We start from the raw sequence: 11,784 nt of genomic DNA on the forward strand, positions 1-11,784 counted from the left end.
AAAGATAAAACCTAAGCAATCAGACTTTTGTAAGTTCTGAAGATTCCCTATTTCATTGCTTAGAGAACAATCAATACATATGATACTCTTGCTTTTATCCTTGGTTAGCTTTCTATACAAGGTGAAGTTTAATCGATGAAGCAACTTTTTGGTAGCAATTAATTTCACTCATTATTCACAATGAAGTAGCTCTGGTGCCTATCTTGTACCTCTTTTTCATTCCCAGCTGTATATGTAGTTAGAGAAAATGATATAATTGTATGTATTATGTATACAGTCTAATTAGGCCACTGTCCCTTTGCTTCTACCTGACCTACTGTGCTCCAAAATGAACTATACCTGCAGCTTTGTATTTTGCTAGCACAACAATACCCCCTGGTGACTCCAATTTAGAAAGCATCAAAGGGGGGGAAAATCAGTCAGACACTGAGTTCAAGGTATTTTCTGTTATATTCTCTTTGCTGTAGCTGCCTCCCCTAAGTTTAATGAGGTCATATTACAATAAGCCAATGTTCAGTGAGGGCCCTCCTTCATGAAATAAGGTATTCTTATGCCATTTGTGTTTACTCAGCAGTTCTTCAATTGAATTTCTTGTTTTGTGTCTCTCCTGCAAGAACAGCTCCTCATCCTTTTCCTCTATGTCCAAATCTGCCAAAGAAAAGAAAATAGGGTTCTTCTCTGAGGAAAAATGTAAACTGGATGTCGCCTGCTTTACAAAGCACAATTTTGAAAGAGCACCTGATGCTATAATTCTTCCTCGTAAAATGTTTCACTGTTTTCTGTTAATTTAGGATACGATTCAAATGACTACATTGTTCAAAGGGAAATTAAAATAATATGAGCATACTGTTCATCCGAAAGAATGAAAAGACATCTTGCTATCCTAGGAGACTTATGAGCTTGCCTTTTTGATCGAAACTTGGAGAGATTGACATTTTTTCCATTTTATGTCTAATACAGGTAAGTCCTTGACTTATGATCTGTTGCGTAGTGATCAAAATTATGTCAGACCACCCAAAAGGTACTTACAAACCCCCACACACACACCAAGTTAAGTGACTGCAGTTTGGGTGCTTAGGAACCAGCCTGCATTTACAGCCATTTGCTGCATCCTGTGATCATGTAATCGCAATTAACTATGTTTTTGCTGAAAATTAGCATTTCCCGTTTTCAGCAAAAACGGACTATAGCAAATAATAGGTTTGCTTAACAACTGCCACATAAAAGATCATAAAAATGAGTCTGGTCATGTGGTGACCCACTTTACAATTGTAATGGGCAGACTCCATTACAGGACTACCTGTCTCTCACATTGATGTAATTTACACTCTCTACTATGACCTCTAGGACTTTCCACTTAATAGTCATATGCTTCTCCAGGATATCAGGCCTAAAAAGAGAGCCAGTTTGGTCTAGTGGTTAAGGCACCAGGCTAGAAAGTGGAAAATTGTGAATTCTAGTCCTGCCTTAGCCATGAAAGCCAGCTGGGTGACCTTGCTGGGGGGAAAATAGGAGGAGGAAGGTGAGTTGAATATGTGAGTTGATTGTAATAATAAAGGGGAGTTATTTTAGCATTAGGTCCTCCTATGTTATGTAGCATATCAGTCAGCAAGGGTTGGCCAACATTCTGGGGTTTGGGTGGGTACTTCAGCGTCTTCCCACGTGATGTTTAGAGTCTTTAAGTCTTCTATGAACATTCTTTGCCATGCATTTCGAGGGCGTCCTCTTAGTGCTGGCATGTCAAACTGCTGGCCCGCGAGCCAGATGCGTCACGCCGAAACCACACCCACCCTATTGCCGGCAATGAGGAAAAAGTCGCGATACGTCGTGCGACGTCACGTGACATCACGAGTTTGACATGCCTGTCTTAGTTGCTTGGCATCTGGCAGGTCCATCTGATTGCCATCTTGGGGAGATTGTTGGTACACTATATAAACATAGAAATTGCCAGAGAAATTGTCAAATGCTTTCATAAAGTCAATAAAGTTAATGGCCAGAGAATGTCGATAGTCAACACTCTGTTCTATGATATTTCATAAAGGTGAAGATTTGTTCACAGCAGGACCTTCCACAGCGAAATCCAGCTTGTTCTTCTCTCAGACATTGGTATATGGTACTTTGCAATCGTCTAAGGAGAATTATGCAAAAGGTCTTTCCAGGCACCGAGAGAAAGGTAATGCCCCACTAGTTGGTGTATTCTGAGATATTAACTTTCTTGGGGATTTTAATAATATCCCTTCTTCACCAGTCCTCTGGAACTACACTATTTTGCCAACATTTATTAAACAATGTTGTCAGTTATTTCACCACAGCCTGGCCACCATATTTTAAGATCTCATCTAAGTCAGCTGCCTTGTTGTTTTTAAGGCTTCTAATCATCATATTTACTTGTTCAGCTGTAATTTCACCAGTATTCATCTGAAGCTCTTGTTGAACACACTCTTCATTAAAGTTATATATACTGAATGGGTTTGGCTGGTTAAGAGTTTCATGGAAGTGTTCAACACATATTTTATTCTGCTCATCTAGGGTGACCAAAAGGTGAGATATAATAAATAAATAAAATATTTCTGACTGCAACCCAGTAGCACATTTTCAATGTTATTAACTTTTTCTTTTTTAATTTGAATATCCCAATACAGGGGCAGAGCCATGTGAGTCATGAGATGTCCCAATACTGCCCTAACAAATATCTAAACACAAATTAGTTAAATCTTCCAATTTTCATATTTGTATTAGCATAATTCCTCTGGGAATGTTATGAGAAGAAAAGGCTTTATCCATTCAATTTTGTAAGCCTGAGAAAGTTAGAAAATAGAAGGACTATAGGAGCATCCAGAAATCCAATGCATTTCATTAACTAAAACTCTCCTGCACACATTTCTGCAGCACTGTGCTGACTGTTCGGCAGCAAAATGAAGTAACTTGTCTGGCAGCTGCCATTTTATCCCAGCATACAAGCAGGTGGGAGAAAATGGTGGCCACATTTGGGTCACCTCTGCACAACCCTGGGACACATGGTCTGCCCTCATTCCCCAATAAGGTCAGGAAAGCTTCAAAAGGTGTGATGGGTGATGGACGTATGGGGACCAGGTCCAAGCACTGTGGATCCCAGTGGGGTGGGATTGGGGGATAGAGGCATAAGAGCAAATGACTGCAGGGGCACTGCAGCCGTCATAACTTTGAAACAGGGTCATATGTAAATTTGGGGTGCCTGTTGTAACTTGGAACTTCGAAGTTTATTAAGCGACTGTCATATCTCAAAGACTATCTGTAGCCCTTTTCAGGTTGGAGCCTTTTTATTTTTTGAAATGTCAAATATTTAATATAATACAAGAGAGAAAGGAGGCAGTTCATTCTTTTCACTACTCCTGTTTTTGCATTTCAAAAGCTGTACTCTCAAAACCAGCTCCATCAATATTTCTTCCCTCTTGAAGGGTTGTTTTCCAAAGAAAACGGTGTATCAGTTGGATCGTTGTTGTTTGCTCTACAAATTTACAGTTTTCTCCCCAGTTCATCATTCAAGTCTGAAAACAATGGAAGATAATGCAATATATTTGTAACATTCTGACAGCCTGTTTTGTGTAGTCTGTAACAGAACAAGCAATCTCTCCCACTGCAGTGCTATATTGTTTATGGTTTTTTAAAGAATGGGTGCACTTTGCTAATGGATGGATTCAGCACAGCATCTCGCTTGAAGTAAATTGTATATGAAGAGATTTAACAGAGCTTGTACACATAGGAAACGTTCCGTGCTATGAAGGATGACTTTATAATTTGATATTGTTTCAGTTGAGTTGCCGTAAATTCTTGGAAGGAAACCCAGAGAGGATTTCTATTATTTGAAATAAGTATCTGTTCATTTTTAAATGAATTTACAGTCAAAGATCAAATTAAATTGTTTATTGTCTGTCTTTTTGCTTTAAAGTGAAATGAGATTTCTTCTATCACCTTCGCTTCCTCTGAAATGAAAGAGATTTAAAAGAAGAACAGAAGCCCCAATTCTAGGAAAGGTAGCACAAGAAGTAGCTGCTATTTTTTTTTATTGTCATTTATCCAAAGCAATTGTTTTTATTAAAGGTAAATCTTATAACATCACTGGGGAGAAAAGAACTTGACAATCAGCCGAAGTGTAAGATCATTGTAAACAATAAATAACGTCTTATTTTGTTCAGGGTTCAGATGAGATCAATTCAGAGTATAAATGCAACCTCTTTCAGGACTGATCTCTTTCTTCTGAAGAAACTGTTGTAGCTATGTTGTCAAGAGCCCCAGCTTCTGCATCAAGAAAGAAAAAGTAAAAGCGTGTTTGCATTACAAGACAGGGGGAAAGCACCCAATGACCTTGACTGTTCTTTTACAAAATAATGTTGGGAAGACTTTTGCACAGTTTAGTTCTCAGAAAAATCAAGACATCCCCATGCTATGAATTTAATCTTGAAAAATAGATTGTTGCCTCTTTACTTCTTCAGTTGTAATTTCTACCAGTATTCACCTGAAGCCAGTGAGGAGCTTTGATGCATTGAAAGTAACCTTAGGGCCCTACTGGAAAATACATTGTGCAAAATTGGCTGGCTTTGACTCAAGAGATTATTGCTTCATTGATAACAGTGCTTTTATCACACTTGCCATTACAGCCTTAGCCTTTCATCTTCCTGTTATTATTTTTTTCTTACAAATAATTTTCTACCTTAGAAAAAAGGTAGGAAAAAGATTACATGGCCTAAAAAAAATTTGAAAGTAATTTTGGGATAAATACATACCCCCAAATATTTCAACATAATGCCCCTGAAAAGTTATTTATCACTGAATCATTTATCTTTGAAAAGCTGTAATTCAATATGCTTTTCTCTCTATTTGATATTGTATGTCTCTTTTCATTTTTATACCAATATCTCAAAAACACATTAAAACAGAAGAGATGCTTACTAATGTCAGAGCTGAAATGCCAACAGCATTTTATAATCCATCTTTATTTATATTAATGAATTAACAATTTTAATACTGACAATTTTAATTATCAATTGATATTTGATGATTGATTCTTTCTATTTGGACCCTCAAAAGAAACCTTACTTGCCATATCTGAAATCTAGTAGAACAAAACATGGAAAATAAAGGCAAAGGAAAAATAGCACGCTAAAATATTCAAAAACTTTTATCCCAGTCAATCTTACCCATGCCTAATTCTGAACAATTGAGAGCTTTGTAGACAACAGTTAATCAAGATCAGGTTTTGTCAATCTAAAGAAGACCAACAACTGGCATGTGGATTGGGGCACTAACCTAAACTGAGCAAAGACATTCCAAATCCCAGGGGCCATCAGATTAGATTTTCTAAATTGGAAAATCCATTCTGTAGAATGAATGTGACCCTTACACAACATAAGCTAAGAGCTAATAATTTCATTCATTTTTATTTGTAGGCCCTGTATAATCCTGGACTGGCTTTCCCTATTGACTAATGAAGCATTACAATGGCTTCTCAAACAATAGTGTACTGACTATTAGCTGGAATGGGAAGCTAGTACATGTTACTATATGGACACTAAATTGTTATTTTCTTCTTAGGGACCCTCATGACTGGATAACTTGAGCTCTGAACATCAGCAATTTGTACATGCAATTTTGTACGTCCCTTTATTAAAGTAGCAGCATAACTATTCACTTTATATGGGAGAAACTACTAACCTTTAAGATGTAGATAGGCCAAGAATTCAATTATTGTACGCATAATATTGTTATATGTCAGCAGTCTTGTGGAAGTATCTGGGGGGAAAAATCAAGTATTACATGAGAGAATGAAAGTGAGAAGACTAGATAAAAGTGGGAGTTAAGGATTAACGTAGGATAAGTTTCTATGAACAATGTTTTAATTGCTCGAAGCAAATGTAGGGGATGAACTATAAAAAAAACAGGGGGGTATCCTCTGGAATTTATAATCTTTAATAGAAAGTTTTGATTAGCTTTAACTTTTTTATCTACATATTATTTTAAAATGTAAACTGTTCTTCTGTGGATGGAATTATTTTTATTTTATATTTCTACACTGTATTGGTTATACAGTATATACAGATTTTTTCTGCCTGAAGAATGCATTGCATAGATTAGGATTTCTCAACCTTGGCAACTTTTAAGATGTGGGAGTTGAAGTTCACACATTTTAAGGTTGCCAAGGTTGAGAAACACTGGCATAGACAATGCATAGTAGATTCCCTATCCACACTCCAGGAACTTTTTCCATGCAGATTAGGAGGGTGTTCAAGGTGATCAGAGGAGAGAGAAAAGAAGGAACCATGAGAGACTCACTGGGCAAGTTAGTCAATTCTCACAATGACAATGATCATATTAGCTATTTAATTTTAATTAAATACAATGAAATCTAATTTGTACTTCACTCTACTCCTAACTTCTACTGTCGGTGATATAGCTGCCCAGCTTAAACTTAAGGAAAATGCATGATTGATTTTGTACATGTTACCCAATATTTCTTTTAAAACAGAAATACCATCTTAGGAAAATAAAATTACCCACTTTAATAGACTTCATCATGTTTCATTAAAATAAGACCCACATAAAAGGGCAGCTCGTCAAGCAGAAAAGTTGTGCATCGTGATTTAGGAAAGAAGAAATCAGGAGCAGCTTTTAAGATATGCTTGGAAGTATATAGCAGAAAGGTATTAGAAGAAGAAAAGTTACCTGCTTTTACATTTTCTTCGAGGTTTATGTCACGTTTACCAGCTAAACCATGCTTGACACTAAAAATTCTGTCTATTGCATCTGTAAATAAAGCAAGAGATGAGATAAGGTTTTATTACTCTAACATTCACCAGCCTATTGTGAGATATCTCCCCACTAGGTAAAAAGGTTCTGAACAAAAATGTAACAGATAGTTTTTGATGGAATGATGCACATTGAATGAGTGGGGGGAAAATTTCACTAACTGTAAAGCAAAGTGTCTAACCTATTGCAACACTGGCATACAACACCAGCAAATTCAGCACAATGTCACAGTTTGGGTGTAATCATGCAGCTGTTGGTATAATGAAAAGACAAGCAAGGAGTTGCCTTCCAGGTGCTGTTGGCCTGCACTCCTAACATTTCTCATTCTTCACCATTTTGGCTTGAGCAGCTAGGAATGGAAGTTCAATGGTGCCTGGAAGGTCACAGCTTGCTCATCTCTGGTATAATGTGAATGTCTTCAGCCAAATATGGGATTAAGCCATTGCCACTAAATTAAAGAAAAGCATTTCTGATACAATAGCCACTTTATAGCCATTTGTTTGCTCTGGTTGAAAAAGGTGGACATATTTGGGTGCACATAGTGTGCTGCCTTGGGTTCAGTCTATTTACTTGAGAACATGTAGCATAGTGATTGCTTCCTTTGGTTTTAAGAAACATATTAGATTTATTTTGACAGTAAACTGCAGTTAGTTTACACAAATAGCCTCCAAAAGCCATCTTACATTCCCCAGGTGGCTCTTCTCTCCCCCTTGCATTGGGCATTTCCTTGAGGAGCTGTTCAATACGACCTGAAACAGATGATGGCTATTACCTTGTTGTTGTTGTTGTTGTTAATTGCGAAGTTGTGTCCGACCCACCGCGACACCATGGACAACGTTCTACTATAGTACTGTCCATGGGGTTTTCATGGGGTTTTCATGGCTATTATCTATCCTTAGTAAAAATTGAACTTAAAAAGTAGATTTCCTTTGTAAGGCATGGAGGTTTGGCCATCTTTCATTCCATTTTTCCACGATTCATTTGAACCCAACATAAACAGAATACAATGTTCCAAGAAAAAAAATACTTGAGTTCTGTTCTCTTAGACAATATATTAATCCTGTCTTTCTTTTTGTAAGTAATTGGCACCCAGATACCATTATAAGGTTTTAAAGTAGTGTCCAGACATAATAATGTAATCCAAATATTGAATAAGCTCAGTGTGTCCAATGTAGACATCGGATAGCAAAGGATGCCTGTAGCGTGTTTGCTCTCCTGAAATACTTTTAATTAATGTATTACATATATTTATATACCACTCCCAAAATTAGCTTCAATTGATCCAGCTGCTGATTAGCAAGGGATACATAATGGGACAGAATCATAGAATTCAAAAGGGCTAATTGGGCTGTCAAGTCTGTGTAAAAGGATCGCCAACAGAAGGCCATCCAGGTTCTTTTTGAACAAACTCAATGCCAGACATTCACAATTTTCTCTGAGAAGCGATTCTATGGTCAAACTGCTGGGTTAAAATCTTTCCTAGAATTCAAGCAGAACTGCTTTCCTGAAACCTTTCACCATTAGTATGTGTCCTGCCCTCTAAATGATAATGGTAAAAAATGACTTTGTTAGATGATGTCCTGCCAGATACCTTAAAAATGCTGTGTTATCATGTTTCCATTACTCCTGATTCTTTGTCAAGGATAATTACACCCAATTTTCTCAATGTCTTCTCATACAACTTTGTTTCCAGTCTCCAATCCTCCTCCTTGTTGTTTTCTGCACTTCTCGGGACACATTAGTTGTACTGGGAAGGTAACTAATGCAGGACCATTAGTTCCTGTGATTTGGAGACTATTTTTTTGTTGATGTCACCTAAAGTCACATTTGCCTTTTTAGCTACAATGAACAGTGCTGACTCATATTCAGTGCCATCAATTACACCACAAGGTTTTTTTTCATGCACGTTGTTTACCAAAGTAGATTGATACTGTCTGTTGGTCAATCTTTGCCTTACATTTTTTTTTCTTAAGTGAAGAATCTTACATTTGTCTCCATTCAATTTCAAACTGTAATGTGCAGCCCACTTCTCTAACCTATAAGTACTGTTTTAAAAAAGTATTGTTTACTTATTTGTATCATGAACAATGGAAGTTGTTTTAAAAAGTAATAAAAACAAAATTGCTCAGATGTCCTGTTCAATTATTCTGTCCCCCACTCAGAATTGCCTTTCAAGAACAAGGGTTTTTTTTGCACCTATTAAAACGGCAGGTTCTTGGGCTAAAGGGAATATTCCCCCTTGCCTTTATTTTTCAATCCGTATAGATTAATTTTCTAAAGCAAATATAACTCTGATTATTGGGAAGTTAGAGAAATTTATTGGGAAAACAAATAAGTCCTTCCACCTGATCACACGAAAGTGGAAAGTGTGATATTATATAGCCTCATTTCATATGAATTGATGATAAGTAGCTTCTATATATTGTATTATTTTTGTCAAAACATTTTGGGGGGCAGGGGGGGCTAGAGAAACCTTACCCAAGTTCCTGCTAATGCAGAACTTCACAGCTTTTCTAGCAAACAGCAGCTGCCATCCTCTCAGCTATTCTACTGAATGGAAAAATCACTTTTCTTCAACAGTACTGTAAACTCTTTGGGAGAATTTCCACACCATCTTTTATGAGGCAACGTAGCATTTTCTACATTGTTATGTCTGCTATGTTTTTACAGGGCTGATAAGTTGAAAAGATGTTCCCAATTTCAATCAAGTGGTTTGAACTGGAGGGGGGTTTGCTAATTTTTATTGTGCTTTTCTAAAAATTGTGCAGACCCAATTATGTTGAAAGAAACTTGCAAAAAACACGATCAATGTTTCAACTATCCCAAAGTGGTGCCCTCCAAAAGTTTTGAATAGTTGCCACTAACTTTGATGACCGGAGCTTATGGGAACAGATGTATAAACATTTATCTATGCATAGTTGTTTATTTCTATACTAGAATATCATTTGGATTTTTAAGGATAAGCAAATGATGTTTACAAATGCTTTGTAAGTATAAGTGTATAATTTTTGCCTCCTGTCCTACCAAAATGTTAATTGGCCCAGTCATGGCTAACAAAATTATTTGTCATGTATGCAGCAATAACCAAGGGCGAACTCACATAAATATCTTCTACCAGCCTGTAATAGTCACTTAAATAATTTTACAATTTGACCAAACCCTATTCCTCAATCCTACTAAGTATTATGCATTGCTTCACTTCAAAAGTGTAATGCAGCCCTGTGTATTACCTGACTGCTTATTCTGCTACTTGGGATATAACGGCACCACCAATGTCCCAAATATTTCAGGCAGTCTAAAATATATGACTCTTACTAGACAGTTGCAGAAAAAAAGGGCAAATAGAAAGAACGAGCTTGAAAATAACAAAAAAAAACATTTTCAAGAACTATATTCTTTCTATTTATGAGATGGAATGGAACTGGAAAGTTGATCAGTATATCCAGGGAACACTGGTACATCAGATTAATGCATTGACATGGTCTGGAAGTGAAAATGGTGCTTATGTCAAATTAGTTTGCTCTCAAGAGTTCAAGTGAGGTAATTGAGGACTTGTTCCTTCAAAGTACTCAGTTGGAAATTGGTTAAACCAAGTAGGGAAAGCTGTAACTGAGAAATTTCATACCCTCTCCCATCAAGCAAGGGGTGAGAACTAATATAAAATACTGCATATATTTCTCATTTCTCTAGCATTTCAACTCATATGCAAAGAGCTATAGAAATTAACATTCTTCCAGATTGTTTTAAATGTATATTAAATGTTTAACTCACGTGGGCCAAGCAGATAGCCAGCACTATTCATAGTCCATCCCCTTTTCTCTTTAGCCTTACAGAAGGAAAATGCATGATTAATTTTGTACAGACCAGCATTACCCAATATTTCTTTTAAAACAGAAACACCATCTTGGAAAAATAAAATTATCAACTTAAATGGACATAATTTTCATTAAAATAACATCTATATATTTGGAAAAATAAATTAATCACAAGCTATAGTATTTATACCAGAATTTACACAGGATACTTTTAAAAACAAGCTGTACATCATAAGAAATAAACCAACTGTGTATAAGAATTAGTTTTCCAAGTTATTTAGGATTTCAGAAAACCCAGAAGCAAGTTCCACAAACTTTATAAGGAATTAATGACTTCCCTTGGATAAAAGTGCTTAGGAGTTACAGTTAAATATTACATACACATCTCAGTAGCAAGGATTTAATCTTAGATCTGCTCCTGAATTTGTCAAAAGATTTACGGCCTTTTCATTTCAGTCCCTCTGCTGTTCTTCAACACATTGCTTCCTCCTGCGCAGTTGGACCTATCAAATCTTCGCCAGTGATTTTTCTCCTTACACGTGCATTTAAGAGACAGACATCCCCGAGTGTGTCATTTAAGAGACAGCCACGACTCGCGCTTGCAGTGACATCCTGGCTTTGACAAGGGACCAGGAGGTAACGTCGGAGCACGTGTTACGGGTCTCTAGTAGTCCGCTGAAAGACGCGCGAGCAGCTGCAGAGGACATTTCGTTACTTACGTTACTTACGGATAAAACCAGCCCGAACGTCTCTGAGAGAGCAGCACAAAAGATCAAGCCGGCAAACAGGAGACCGGGATGCCGCTGCATCTAAAAGGAGACCGAAATCATTTCCTTCCCCCCCCGCCGATTCCCGCCCCCCCCCCACAAGCCGGGTCCCAAGAGGGTCTCTGCCTTTCCAGAGACAGACCAAGACCCTTCGTGGGAATGGCCCAGCGACCAGGATTCTCAAGTGTTATGGATGTTTTAAAGGAGCCCCTGATCTTAGAAGTTAGCACGTGTTTCTTAGCCTAAAGTTGGAGTAGACGACGGAAAAAGAAGTGGGAGAGGGGACAGGAGAGTTGGGGGGGGTGTCTTGAAGGAAAGTACCTTGCCCCGGAGCTTAGCGGTGCCCTTGCCTGCTGGGTCGCAGCTGGGAGAAGCGAAGCCAAGGGCAGAGGTCCTTGGGCCGAGCTCTCTACCGGATC

At 37.6% G+C, this 11,784-nt stretch overlaps 1 protein-coding gene across 1 annotated transcript; it reads right to left on the minus strand.

The window, feature by feature from the left end:
• Positions 1 to 4,154: 4,154 nt before the first annotated feature.
• Positions 4,155 to 11,407, minus strand: GAL (galanin and GMAP prepropeptide). Its single transcript, XM_029284324.1, has 6 exons — positions 11,327 to 11,407; positions 10,555 to 10,609; positions 7,467 to 7,532; positions 6,700 to 6,780; positions 5,692 to 5,769; positions 4,155 to 4,278 (listed from the first exon to the last, which is right to left on the minus strand). The coding sequence occupies exons 1-6, from the start codon at positions 11,405 to 11,407 to the stop codon at positions 4,217 to 4,219; spliced, it is 423 nt and encodes a 140-aa protein (XP_029140157.1). The 3' UTR covers positions 4,155 to 4,216.
• Positions 11,408 to 11,784: the final 377 nt, after the last annotated feature.

The sequence above is a fragment of the Protobothrops mucrosquamatus genome, unplaced genomic scaffold, assembly GCF_001527695.2.
Source record: "Protobothrops mucrosquamatus isolate PMUCROS unplaced genomic scaffold, P.Mucros_1.0 scaffold530, whole genome shotgun sequence".
Taxonomy (NCBI): Eukaryota; Metazoa; Chordata; class Lepidosauria; order Squamata; family Viperidae; genus Protobothrops; species Protobothrops mucrosquamatus.